Here is a 13,369-nt window from a genome sequence, read left to right as displayed (position 1 = left end):
CTTCCTGGCTCTTTTGCTTTTATAATACTCCTTACAGTGCAGGCTGTACAACTGTCTGCTTCCCAAAGGTGCATTATTCTTTATAGCCTGTTCACAAATTGAAGTCTCTCTCTCTCTCCCCCTCCCCTTGTCCATTATTCAACAAGCATATAAGGATTAGCTTAGACAATATGCCTACTTTTTAGATGGTTACAGTGATATACAATGAATCCAGTTCTTACTGCTTTTCTCTATGGGCTCTCGAGCCAGAGCAGTAATTACAAAAAAGAAAGTCCAAAACAACTCATAGGTTTTGCAGACACACCCTTACTTCTCTTGCAGAACCTTCTCTACATGTAGACAAGTCCTTACGGGTACTCTTAAGTATTTGTTTCTGAGGATCTGCCAGGCAGCTTTATCTCTGTTTTTGTACTGAGGTACAACATCCCCTTCTTTTTCCAGAACCAAGCATGCCCATCGTGGATGAGGGAGTAAAGGCTGTAAAGCTGAGAGACAGATGTAAGGTGCTGGTTTTCATTTAGGGTTGAACCCGTTTAGCTGCCTGTTCATAGTTCAGGCTCAAAGAATGGGAAGTAGACCAGAAAATCCATTCACCACTGTAAATCAATGTTTCCCTAGCAGAGTACAGCACTGCAGAGTGCTATCACTGTGGGGAATTCAGAGTTAGTTCCTGCTTGGCTCATACCAGAGTAACCATAAGATAATCTCTTACCTGTTTCTCAGCATCCTCTGCTCTTTGCTCTGCTTCTATCACTCTCTGTTCCAATTCCTGCATCTTCAGAACCAGAAGAGAAGGAGGAAAGAGGGGGAAAGAAAGAAAGGACATTAACATCATCTTGAAATTCACCTGTTTTACCCAAGAATCTTCCATTTCTTGCGCATATCTACAGATCTTTGGCACCTTTTGGGTTAACTGGGCAGCTCTGATCAGAAAAAAAAAAAAAAAAAAAAAAAAACAAGAAAGAAAGCCTTTGACCTTTTCTAGTCTTCTGCCCTACTTTGAATTTACCGGAACTGTTTTCTCATTAGTGAGCTTCATCATTCATTACATGGGTCAAGGGAATAGTCCCAAAGTCTTGACTCTGTCTCTACAATTTACACACCATGGGTTGGCCCTGCAAGAAGCCTGTTGAAAGTACACCGTTCTTTCCTGTTTTTACATCAACCAGGATTCATTCACAATGGTAAATAAAAATGAACACATCTTGGAAAGCTCACAGCAGGTTCTCTACAATGCTACATTACATTACTTTGCTCTGGCTAGAAAAGCATCACAGGCTCATAACTGACAAGATTAACAATGATCTTAATTTTCTTTTGCTTCTTTTAAAGAGCTTTGCAAAGTAACAATTCTGTGATTCTTTATCTGAGTATTGCTGCTATTGAAGTCAAAGGCCACTGAATAGAACTGTATTCCAAATGTATATACATCACTTAATTCTCAGTGAAATTCAGATGTACCTGAGATTCCTCTAGCAACTTACCACTAGAGCCCAGACTTTTTTTTTTTCCTTTTTAATAGCAATTTAGGATCCCATTAAGTGCTTGCAAAGTCATTTCCTACCACCTGCCCTGCTTTGATGGGTTGCAGAATTAAACCGAGTAATATGAAGTACGTGATACTAAGTTTCACCTACCAAACCGCAGAATTTGAGGAATGTTTCACAGCTTCCAGCATATACTTGTGTTTTACTACTGAAGGAATGACATAGAAGCAGCTTCAGAAGATTAAAAGAACCACGCTTCAAGCAGAAAACAAACCAAAAGGGGAACTAAGCTCCTTTTCTCTCCACTGCACTTTGTGATTCTTGATAAAGCACCAGTGTTCAAAGATTTGGGTTGGTCACTATCAGGACCAAACCAGTACTTCTAACATGAGACTTAACTGCTCTTGGATTAATCACCCAAAATGGAGACGTCAGCATTCTTGTGTTTCCATTTCCCTTCTTTCAGATGCCAACAAGACAATGCTCTTCTTCATACATACACATTGATCACAAGAGCAGACTGATAGCTATTGACAAATTTATCAGAAAAGTAAATATATGTATACATCTCGATGTTCATATAACTAAAATAGCCATGACATAACAAATTCATGCCATGAAGATCAGGAAGAACCACATTTGGCATGATACCTCAGGTTTGCTTTTTCAGTAAAGCTCAATTTACAGAGCTTAATAACCAAATCAAGGACATTTCTTTGGCAGAGGAGCAGAGAGATGCCAGAGAAGATTGCACAGATAGCCAAAGGTCCTCTGACCAGAGACTCAGCCTCTCAGAGTCTTGCTAGAGACTCAGCTCAAGACAATCCAACACTGACAGCAGTGGTCTGGGTTATGACATGAGTCAGTAGTGTTTATTAGAAACAGTGACCTGTCCATGCATTTATTATTCTCTGGACAGTCCTCAGAGAGGTAGCAGCAAGATGTACTGGTGAAAGACAAATGCTAACTGGAGACAATACACCTTGTGAAACAAAGGCTTTTTGTGACAGTAGTTCAGAGTTTATGTCCTCTGATAGTCTTCTGATGAACTGTCAGGGTTTATATTCACAGCACACACTGTAGGAAGTTTTTGGGCCTTTTCCCAAAGGTTATCCTCTTAGACTAGTAATTCAATCCTAGGTGGACAATTACCATGAAAAACCTAGGTTATTTTAAGAAGACAGCAATGTTGTTCTCCTACCTTCATGACAGTTTGCTTTCCATTACTAGCAGTCCTGATTCCTGATCAGGACAGAGAATGTATGCTGGGACCGCTCATGATCACTAAAGAGTTATAAAACTTCTAGTGCAAGCTGGGTGACCTGGCTAAGTTCCAGTCAAATCAATTACTTTTGTCACCCTAATTCCTTCTGTAGCCTTAAATGAACTTGTACTTTTCTTCACTTCCCGTACTACATTGTTGGGTTGTTCTACTATGAACTGTTGAATAACTGCTGTGTTTCTCATGTACAAAAGATGACTACTTCACCCATCCCTGGTGTCAGCCATTTTGCTGGAGAGCATTCAGATTTAATACATCCATGCTTGCAAGGCTCTTTCAAATCCCTCAATAAAGTAATAATAATGCTTGACATTTACACAGGCCCTTTCTCTCAAAATGCTTCATAATTTGACAAATACTACTAAGCAACTTGACCCAGGTCACATAAAAAAGTCAGTGACTAAGTCATATTTATGTAACTCTTCTCCCAGACACTAACCCAGACAGCTGGTGTGGAAAGAAACAGGCCTAGTTGTAAAGCCATGCTTGCATGAGAAAAACAGGCTTCCCCCAAATGTTCACTGTTGATTGAAGTAAGACAGATGAAAAAGCTACTCAGAGGGCCCTTCTACAAGCTGTAAAAGATCCTCCTCTACACCATTCACAAAGACTTTCTCTCTGCTGATGGCTCAGAACACAGCAAATAAAATGAGAAAAGTTCTGCATGCCTCAGCTTCATTTTCCTCCTGTTGTTCTCTTCCAGAGCTCCCCCAGCCAGGTCATCTCGCTGCCAAGGCAACAGCCTGCTATGTGTCTCACCAACAAAGGGCTATCCCTGTCTTTGTGTGTGCAGGAGAAGCAGATGAAACAATTGCCTGTTTCTAAAAACACCAGATCCCTGCTGATGCCCACAACAAGGCAAGACCCAGGGGTCTTGTGCCCTGCAGGCTTCCAGCAGGATGGAAGGGCTTTGCCTTGGAGGACAGGGGCTGGAGTACATACCCACTGACAGCCAGGCTTGACACAGCTCAGGCAGCATTGCTCTATAGCTGAGACTGGGCCACCAGTGTGGAAGTTCACACCATGTGAACTAGGGCACTGGTAATTAAACCACTGGGTTTTAAATTCCTCATGTTCTGAACTGTGATCTAGATTATTCAATCTAAGCGGATTTTAAAAATCTGAAGTATTTAAACTGTTAGTGCACATTGTATTATTAGTGCTAGGCGTGGGTGGTTGGGGTTTTTTGTGAATTAAGATAGTAAAATCTGCCTTAAAATCATAAAATTGGTCATAAAGACCAATTTAAAATGTGGGGGATCAGGTTTCCAAGCATTTCAATCCAGACCCCTGAGACAACCTAGCTGGTGAGCAAGTATCACACTGCTGTTAACCTTCTTCTTCACTTTCACTGGCAAAACCACTTCTTAAAATTCAAATTAATTTTCCTAGTGCTGCAAATCAATATCAGAGGATCCCAAGGGCAATGCTCATCACAGCTTGAAAACACAGATTCAAACTGTGCATTCTTCATGTTTTTCAAGAACTTCTCTCTTACCCCTCAAAAAAAAACTTTGAAAATGCAGTATTCTCTCAAATAAGTCTGAAACTCTTTATTTCCACAGACAGAACTGCAAGGGGGGGGAAGTACACAGTTGCTATAAAATATATTATAAAAAACCCTGGAGTTGGCATGACTATGCATAAATGCATGTGAGGCATAGGACACTTCCCAGTTGTGTGCTGAGCACCTGGTCTGCTTGCCTGGAGTCCACCTGTGTCAGAAGAGCTGGAGCTGCCCCACAGTCCATTCCCACATGACACTGAGAGCGGGGAACTGCAAACCTAGGAGCTCTTTGACCCTTCAAGTAAGCTTAAAACAGCACTGTACAAGCAGTTACAGAGTAACCTGATCATTGAACCAAGCAGCTCCTTACTCTTAATGAAGGGAACATCGTTTTCACTGGAAAGCTGGATTAATGGCAGTCAGGCCCCTTCCTTGAGGGTCCCTCTGCCATGGCCCACAAACCTCCCTAAAATGATAGTCAAGAGATCTCTGACAAGTCTGTTCTCCAAAAAGAAAGCCTGATAGGTGGGTTTCTTTGTTTTGTGTGGGGGTAGTCAGGAAGTTTCTCAAAGGAAGAATTCATAAAGCATGAGACCACAGATTCCATGTTGGTTTTTTTAATGCAACTCTATCTAAATGGATTTTACAACCCCTTTCAATGTTTTCCAAGGTAAGTATTCACTAAGGTCCACCTCAGAAGCTACCTTGAAAAGATTAAGAGGGCACTGACAGTTTCATAATTTCCTAAATAATGAGGGGTAGAATGAATTTCTCATGCATTTTAAGGCACTGGCAGAAATGTAATTACAGTGAAAGCACAGATTAAAATTTCTGCACTCTGAAGTAGATGCGATTTGGATGCTTACATCCAAAACCAACAAACAAGAATACACACAAAAAAGTTATATACCTTAAATTGGAGCAAAAGTTAGCTTAGAACATACCTGTCATCAAGTACAGCTTAAAGCTTAAACTGAGCTTTAAACCAGTTGTAAAGATTTCAGCTTCATTACCAGACTGACTGAAACTGTTGTTGCGTTCCAATAGTATTTCAGAAATATATATTCAATACCTGAACAGTAAACCACATTTTGACACAAAGAAGGAACCCTAAAGTAACCTACAAACTCAGGTTTTATATAATTTTGGGCCCAGTGAAAAAGTTTTAATTAAAATTGAAAAATAACTCAAATGAAGGTAATGAAAAAACCCACAAAATATCCACACTGTGATGAGAAAAAACCACAAACCCAACAAACCCCTCAAATCTCTGACAGTCTCCTCCCCTAGGACTACAGATGAGTTCACTTAGTGCACCTAAAAGTGATTAGTAAGAGATGCCTCTAAAATCACAGATGCCATGAAAGTTTTTAACACACAAATCTCAAAGTATCTCTGCCCTGCTCCTCAGTACTGCCAGAATGTCATCACTGGATATGAAATGTTATTCTAACACTATGGCAGTATGTGTATCCCTGCTCAGTGCTAACATTACATCATAATTTGCAAAGCTGCAAGCTTTTCTATTGACAGCCAAGTCCTGATCCTGTTGCTCTCCAGAATACCCATCTCTGCACTGCAGCTGCCTCAGTCACTTTAGATATCCAGAATCTTTTCTGGATTTTCTGGTATAGTCTTTTCCAGTAGAATCCAAATACCTGGTGATATCCCAGTAAACAAGCAAAGTCTTATTTCATGATTGCTACTTCACACCACTCTGACAGGCACATGTCTGTATCTCAAGTGATAAGCAGAATGAAATGACATACTGTAATCAAGGAAAAGAACCCTACTTCAAGTGCCAGTTTTATTGGATAGCTCAGCATTTAGGGATTTTTTGCTTTCATGCCATAGCTCAGTGCAAGGTAGAAGCCACTGCCTCACCTTCTCAGCTAACAGCTCTCGGATCTTGGTTGCCTGCAAGCGAAATTTGAAGAGCTGGGACTCCAAGGCAAGGCACCGCTTTTGCCAGTCCATACAGCTGCTCTTCTCTACTTCTGCCATTGTGAAGTTGATCATCCACTTGGGATATCGTCTGAGGTGCTCTAGAAATCCTACAGAAATAAAGAGAAAAAGTACAAATTTAAGGTGGGCAAACTTTTCACCCCTTGTGCTTAATCTTCCTTGGTCCCTCTCACAGGACTGGAAAAAAAGGCCATTTCTTCTGCAAGCAGAAGATGAAATGGTACTGTCCCAAGCTATTGATATTGGCCTCCTCCAGAGGTCATTCTTTTAATGGATAACAGATAAATATTCAAACTTTTAACTTTAGAGTGAGTAAATAATTTACTAATGCATCATACTGTATATTCCACCAACAGCCTTACTGCCATCCTTACAGCCTTCCTCGGCATCTACCTCTGTACATCAGGAGCATTTTTACTTCTGTCTCCTTTGTACCAGGATGGCTGTAAACTCTCAAGTCACTAAAACCTCTTCAACATACCTCAGGTCACACATCTATTATTAACTTGGGGCAACAGTGCCTTATCTCATATGGGCTGTGCTAAGGGGATGGGATGTATGAAAGCAACAGTGCTCCCAAACCCTAACTACCTGATACATTCAGTCTACAATAAGAATGGGAGAGTAGTTGTATCATATTGTTCAAGTGATCACTCTGTTAAAACATAGAGATTCCAGCCACCAGGAATAACCTAGGGCTGAAGACAAAACATGCATGTCTACTGCAGTCCTTGTAGACATCAAGAGGTACCACAACTCCACGAACTGGAAATAATAACAATGTGGGGTTGTAAGTTGTTCTGTTTTCTCACTCAGTAGCTGTTCAGACATTTCAGATACTTTGTGCTCAATGTAAAAGATATGTAAAATGTAGGTAATAAGTTTCCTTCATCAAATTCAGGCATTTGGGAACACTCACAAAATGGGTTTACAGCATTAGTTCAGTGTGTGCAGCCCAACAGCCAGCTGTATTACCCTAAAATATACAATGTTTACACAGCCACAAAAGTTATTTGTCCATCACCTGCATCAAAAACACCGAAATCCATACTGCCTAAAGGAACTTCTCATCTGCTAACATGCAAACTTGGTGCTTTCCTGAAGTGGGACCAAAGTAACAGGTCAAGACCTGATAGAAAGCATGGTCAAGACCTGGTAGAAGCAACTCAGCCCTATTCGCTTTACATCTGCCTCTGCTCGATAGGAAAGCTTCAGATGTTCCTCTAGTTGTACCCACCCACCAGGACACTTACATGCAAGAGACCCAAGATGCAAGTTACCCTTAACCATACGTAATAGTGTGGGTACATATAACACAGCAAGCCACTCATCCAGTTATATCCCTACTGTTCCAAGTTGAGGAAGACACATTGTATACCCTTTACTACAAATATTACTTGAGGGGTTTTTTTATACAGATGTTGCTTTGCTCAGTAATAAAAAGTTTTCCAGGCAGCAAGTTGTCTGCCTTTCCAATCACTTGGGAAATCATGTTCCGGATCAGAAGGCAAGTTTAAGTAAAAAAATAAAAGGCACACCCATGTTTGGTACTGCATCACTAAAAGCACTCATCACCAGAAAGGAAGACCAATATTCTACAAGTAGCACACCTCCAGATTTACAGAAATAGAGCCATCCTTTTCCAAGTCCATCAATCTAGTCTCTAGCCCAGCTCCCTGCCAGGCATTAAGCCAGGCTAACTCTTGCACACTTTAACAACACTGCAAGGTGACCCCCTAAGGTAGTGCTATCAGTTCTTTGCAAGCCAAAAATGTGCACTAAGTCACAGAAGAATCCTACAACACCATGAGTTTGTTTATAGCTAACTAGGCTCTGGACATAGTAATTCAGCTGTCAAAAGAAATGCTGTTCTTTTTTTACAAAGTGATTTTAGTTTTTAGTCAGAGTTTACGTCCAAAAAGGACATATGAAAGAACTGGACAAACTCTAATAGCACAAAGTATAACGGAATCATAGAATGGCTAGGGCTGGAAGGGACTTTAAAGATCATATAATACCAACTCCCCTGCCATGGACAGGGGCACCTTCCACTAGATCAGGTTGCTCCAAGCCCCATCCAACCTGTCCTTAAGTACTTCCAGGGAGCTGCAACCTCCCTTGGCAACCTGCACCACAGTGTCTCTCACCACCTCACACTAAAGACTTTCTTCCTAATGTCTAAACTTTATATATATCCTCTTCTAGTTTCAAGGCATTACCCCTTGCCCTGTCATTACCTGCCCTTGTAAAAAGTCCCTCCTCAACTTTCTTGTAGGCCCCTTCTGTTACTGGAAGGTGCCCTAGCCTCTTCCCAGAGCCTTCTCTTCTCCAGGCTGAAAAACCCCAACTCTCTCAGCCTGTCTTCATAAATGAAGTAGAATTCATCTGATTTACCACACACTTGATGCCAGAGCAAAAGCAATTTCCGTAGATAGTCCTTAACTTCTGGTTGAACTAAAATACTCCATTCTAAACATGCAGTCTTCTTCCTTTCGCTGTAGACAACTGCATCATGCAATCCCATTCATAAATGAACACAGCCCTTCCCTATAACTGTGCAGGCAATTTTGCTCCCACTATTCCTGTTGTTATAGAACCTCACCCCTCTAACGAGTTGCCTTCTAATTACCAAAATAAATGTAGTCATAATCAGCTTGCATCTGTCCATTCTTGTAGAATACTGCCCTTCAGCTTAGGTAATTTCCCCCTCCCTTTTATTTACCCCTTGGTATATTTGTAGATATCAAAAGCTTCTCCTTAAAGACCTCATTTTGCAAGGCTAGAGATAAGGGGCTCTTTTGGTCTCATAAGAAAAGCTCACCACTCTCCCTCTGCACCTGTTCCAGCTTTTAATGCACTTCACACAAAACAGCTGTTTTTTATCTTTCTCACTCCCCCTCACAGACATGGGTGACCACAAGAGCATCTGGAAGGCAGCATGCAGCCTTACTAAATCCTTGTGCAAAGGCATTTAGTACTTTCCACTCTCTTCACCTGACTGGATTTGCCTTCTTTATAACCACATTACACTGGTGGTTGGCATTCACAGACAAGCCTACAGAACTGGAGCAGAAGAATCTCAGCTGGCTTTGCCTTTGCAAATGCCAGATGTGGGAGTAAAAGGGGCCCATTACAACAATACTGGAACAGATAATAAAGCACAGGTCAGTGCCAGATCTGCATGAGGTAACTGCACTTACAGTCCACTGCAAAAATTAACAGGCCCATTGCTGCCCTACACCTGGTTAGTACATCTAGATTTTTTCTTCCTCTGTTGTTTCTAAACAGTGCTCTCCCACGTTTTGTGCCCACTTTATTACTACTTCTAATGTGCAATTTTACTTGGTTAGAGTTAGAGTTTATCTCATCCTTACTAATCCCCTGGGTCAGTCAACTCTTCCATTAGAATACATACCTTGTATCAGTCCCTCTTCAGCACAATACTGTCATATTCTCTGTTATGATTTCCTTGTCTATCATATCATTCTTCTAACAATCCCTATCTCCTGCAGTTTCGGTAATACTTTCCCCATGTGTCACCATATCAAATGATTTTTGAAGGCCAGAGACTAGCATTACAGCTTTTTCTCTCTAAAGCAAAAATCTTAACCCTTTTCAAAGAAAGGTATTATATCATAATGTCTTACATTGTCTTACTTGATCCTAAATTACAACTTCATTTACAACTTAAAATTTATTCGGAATTATCACTTACTGTTAAATGCATCATTCCTTCTCTATTCTCCTGAACATAAGTAGTTCACCTGTACTTTATGAATTACAGTATCAACTTTATTTTGATAGACTGACTTGAAATTCTTGCTATTTCCAATGTTATTTCATATTTGCCATTTCATATGTTTTGGGTTTTTTTCAATTCTTAGTCATCTTAATCTAACTTCTTTGATTTCCCCATCACCCTCCTTAATACTTGTAGTTTTCATCTCAGAGGAAGAATTCGTATCAGGTTTTTCTTTTTCCCAAGAAGTATGTTGGGAATAGATACTTTCAGGTGCAGTATCCTTCCTTTAGGAAATTAGAAAATAAGGGGCAAACATTTTGTTCAAAGAAGATGAGATTTTAAAAACTTCATTCTTAAATGCATTCAGATCCTTCTTAAAGAGCATCTTGATTTTCAGTGTTAAGTATTGAAAAACTTCCAGTGAAGGTAGTGGGACTTACAAAGTCCTTAGAACTTCCTGCAGGAAAAATTACAAAACCAACTGCTAAATCAAGACATTAGACTCCTAATTTTGACTAGAACTAAGTTTTGATCAACATCAGAAATAGTTCTGACATTAAAATGTTATACTCAAAATAAATATGAATATATTTAGTTGGAGTGCCCACATTCAGTTGTAATTCTGATGAAATTCAAATTTATACCAGGATGTAATGGGATTCTTTTTTTCTTTTCTTTTTAGAGAATCAGGTGATGTCCTAGGTGCCAGTGGATACAGACTAGAACTCAAAGCACTTCAGAGACTTTGTATATTTCCACCTAAAAAGCCTTCAGCAAATAAAAAGCAATTAATCAACAGGAAGACTTTCAGGTGCAGATATAAAAGTACATGAAGTTTTTGCAGCTTTGCTTATTCCTTGAAAACAATGTAGGCAAGTGACAGTATTTCCGTATTTTAAATGCAAGTGTAACAGGCAGGGTAAACCGATTCCTCAGCTGAGGAGACACGCGGATTCAGTCACCACAGGAGTGCGGTTCTTGACACTTGCCAGTGAATTAATTGCACCAGACCCTTCCTGAACACCAGGCATGAATAGTGGTCTAACTCTCCACTACTATCTTACTACAAAAGGAATTAATTGAGATGTGCTAAATGTAACACATTAAGGGAGATTTCCATCAACGCCAAGAGTGTCAGCAGTATGGGCGATGCTCAAAATTCGGTATGGAAACCCTGAACTATTAAACCCAAGCCCCAGTCACCTCATTTTCCACTTCAAAACCAGTTTCACCCCTCAGCTTTTTAACCCTGAGGTGATCGGAATGGCTCAGTCACACGGTAATTTCCCATTCACAAGCACAGCCTGGGATGTGTACAGCGCACAAAAAACCCAAAATAACCTGACAAGATGTAAGAAGGGCAAGGTTCGGCCAGGGTTAGGGGGGAAAAAAATTACAGAAAAAAAAAAAAAAAGTTTTTAAATTTCCCTTGACATCACTGCAGGTGGCTTGACTAGCTGAAGTGCCAGAAGGCAGGAAAAGGGCTGCTGACTTCGCCGTTCCGCCTCCAGAGGTCTTGCCCTGCACACCTTGGCTTACCAGGAAGACAGGAGAGACCGCAGGACTTACATACATTTACTCTGGCGCTCATTTCCCCTCTCGTGTCGCCGTTCCACCCCCCACCTCCTCCATGCAGCCTCGAAGGCAAACCCACTTCTTGTAAGTAGCGCACCCCAATTACACCGTGGTGGCACAACATCACCCCCAGAACGCTTCCGTCAGTCCCCTTACCGTCACCTTGAAGAAAAGGGGGGAGAAAGACCAACCCCGCGCCGACCAGCCCTCCGCATCCCCCGACCGCCCTCTCCCCACGAAAGCTCACGGCCGGCGGACACCTCCCCCAGCAGCGAGGAGGGGGCCCGGGCAGCCACCGCTCCTCTCCGCCCACGCTCACCTTGGCCGGCGCGGGGGTCTTGTCCCGGAGGAGCGGGTCGGTGACAGGCGCAGCCGGCGGTGTCCGAAGGCTTACGGCGCTGCGCGGCCGCGGGTAGCGCGGCGGTGGCGGCCTCAGCCGCGGGCGGCTGCGCGGAGCCGTCTGGCAGGCAGGTGCCCGGCGAAGCTTCTGTCCCATTCAGCACTTTCCCATTCTCTCCCCGCTTTCCTTCGAGCGGGAGAGCCCGGCTCAAATATCAGAGCCAGCCCTCCCGAGGAGCGCAGGAACTGACATCACCCGCCCCGGGCTTTTAACCCTTTCTCGGGCTCAGCGGCGAGGCAGGTGGGGCGGGTAGCGCCTTGCTCCGGGCGTCGGGACTTCCGACGGTCCCGGAGCTCCTGCCGCACTCTGCCCCTTGGCGGAGACGTCCCTTTCACCGCCCACACTCTGGGGCTTCCTCTGAGGCCGGCGGTGGGCAGAACGGCTCGGTGCTGACGGGGCGTCCCGGGTCGGTCTCCCCGCTGCCGCCCGGAGTGGAGCGCTTGCCTGCTGCACCCGCGGACGGGAGCGCTCCTGCCTCCCTTGCGCCCGGCAGCCATCTTGTTCCGCTAAGCGCGTTTGAGCCAAAGCCTCTCGGCTTCGGGGGACCCCCTGGGCAGGGCTCCTGGTGACTGCACTCTGCTTGCCCGGGTCTGCCAAGCGGGAAAACACTGATTCCGGTTCCTTGTCGCCAGGGATTCCCCCTGGCAGTTATCTCCCAGCCTTCAGAGCTGGTGTTCCCAAACCATCCCCAGGCCTGAGGCACAGAAGTGTTCTGTAGAAGAGCCAAACATGGAGCTGTAAGCCAGAGTGCCATGCTGTCCTCACCTCTCACTGCAGCTCTGAGGGGCCAGTGGATCCTCCCAGGCTCCAGCTGGAGAACCCTTCACTGGTTCTTGGCAGCTCGTAAGCGTGTAGGAAGTGCTAGGATAGGGATGAAATTCAAACAGCTCTCCTGACCAGAGGACAAGCATCCTGCACCACGTACTTGCACCATCTCTCACACAAAATGGCTCAAATGGGTCTGGGGTTTCAAGCATTTCTAACAACAGCTGCCAGCACACAAAATATTTTATTTAAGGATAGTGCCCCCACTTACTGAGCTACTAAACATGCAGCAATCCCTTATATGAATATATATTGACTTACTTGAATATAAAATACCTGTGTTGCTCAGAGTTGGTAGCCACACTGCTGAGGAAGGCTGGCAGCTGGGACCCAATGAGCACACACAGCCCTCTGCCACGGACCCATCACAGGCACCCTCAGAGTTGGCCCACGCTGTGTCTCTCAATATCGAGCAGGCCAGGGCTGGTACATGAAAGCAAAAAAGTCTGGAAACTGACAGGGGCTGCAGGACCAAATGCCCCCCAGGGCTTTGGGCCTTGGACCAGTGTGTTTCAAAGTGAAAGGTCATTTATTCTGGTTCAGCTGTTCCTTGTTACATTATCATCAGGCACATTACTTCCATCAA

The 13,369-nt window shown here is 43.3% G+C and overlaps 1 protein-coding gene across 1 annotated transcript in view; it reads right to left on the bottom strand.

Moving 5' to 3' along the window:
• The window catches only part of PLEKHH1 (pleckstrin homology, MyTH4 and FERM domain containing H1), a 47,812-nt gene extending 35,826 nt beyond the window's left edge, over positions 1-11,986 (bottom strand). The window contains exons 1-3 of the mRNA XM_030452267.1: positions 11,878-11,986; positions 6,161-6,330; positions 713-775 (exon numbers count right to left, since the gene is read on the bottom strand). Coding sequence (XP_030308127.1) covers positions 713-775; positions 6,161-6,295 — 198 coding nt within the window. The 5' untranslated portion in view covers positions 6,296-6,330; positions 11,878-11,986. The remainder of the gene's footprint in view (positions 1-712; positions 776-6,160; positions 6,331-11,877) is intronic.
• Between the last annotated feature and the right edge of the window lie 1,383 nt (positions 11,987-13,369).

This window comes from Calypte anna, chromosome 5A (assembly GCF_003957555.1).
Source record: "Calypte anna isolate BGI_N300 chromosome 5A, bCalAnn1_v1.p, whole genome shotgun sequence".
Taxonomy (NCBI): Eukaryota; Metazoa; Chordata; class Aves; order Apodiformes; family Trochilidae; genus Calypte; species Calypte anna.
This window is presented reverse-complemented; position numbering and strand designations above follow the sequence as displayed.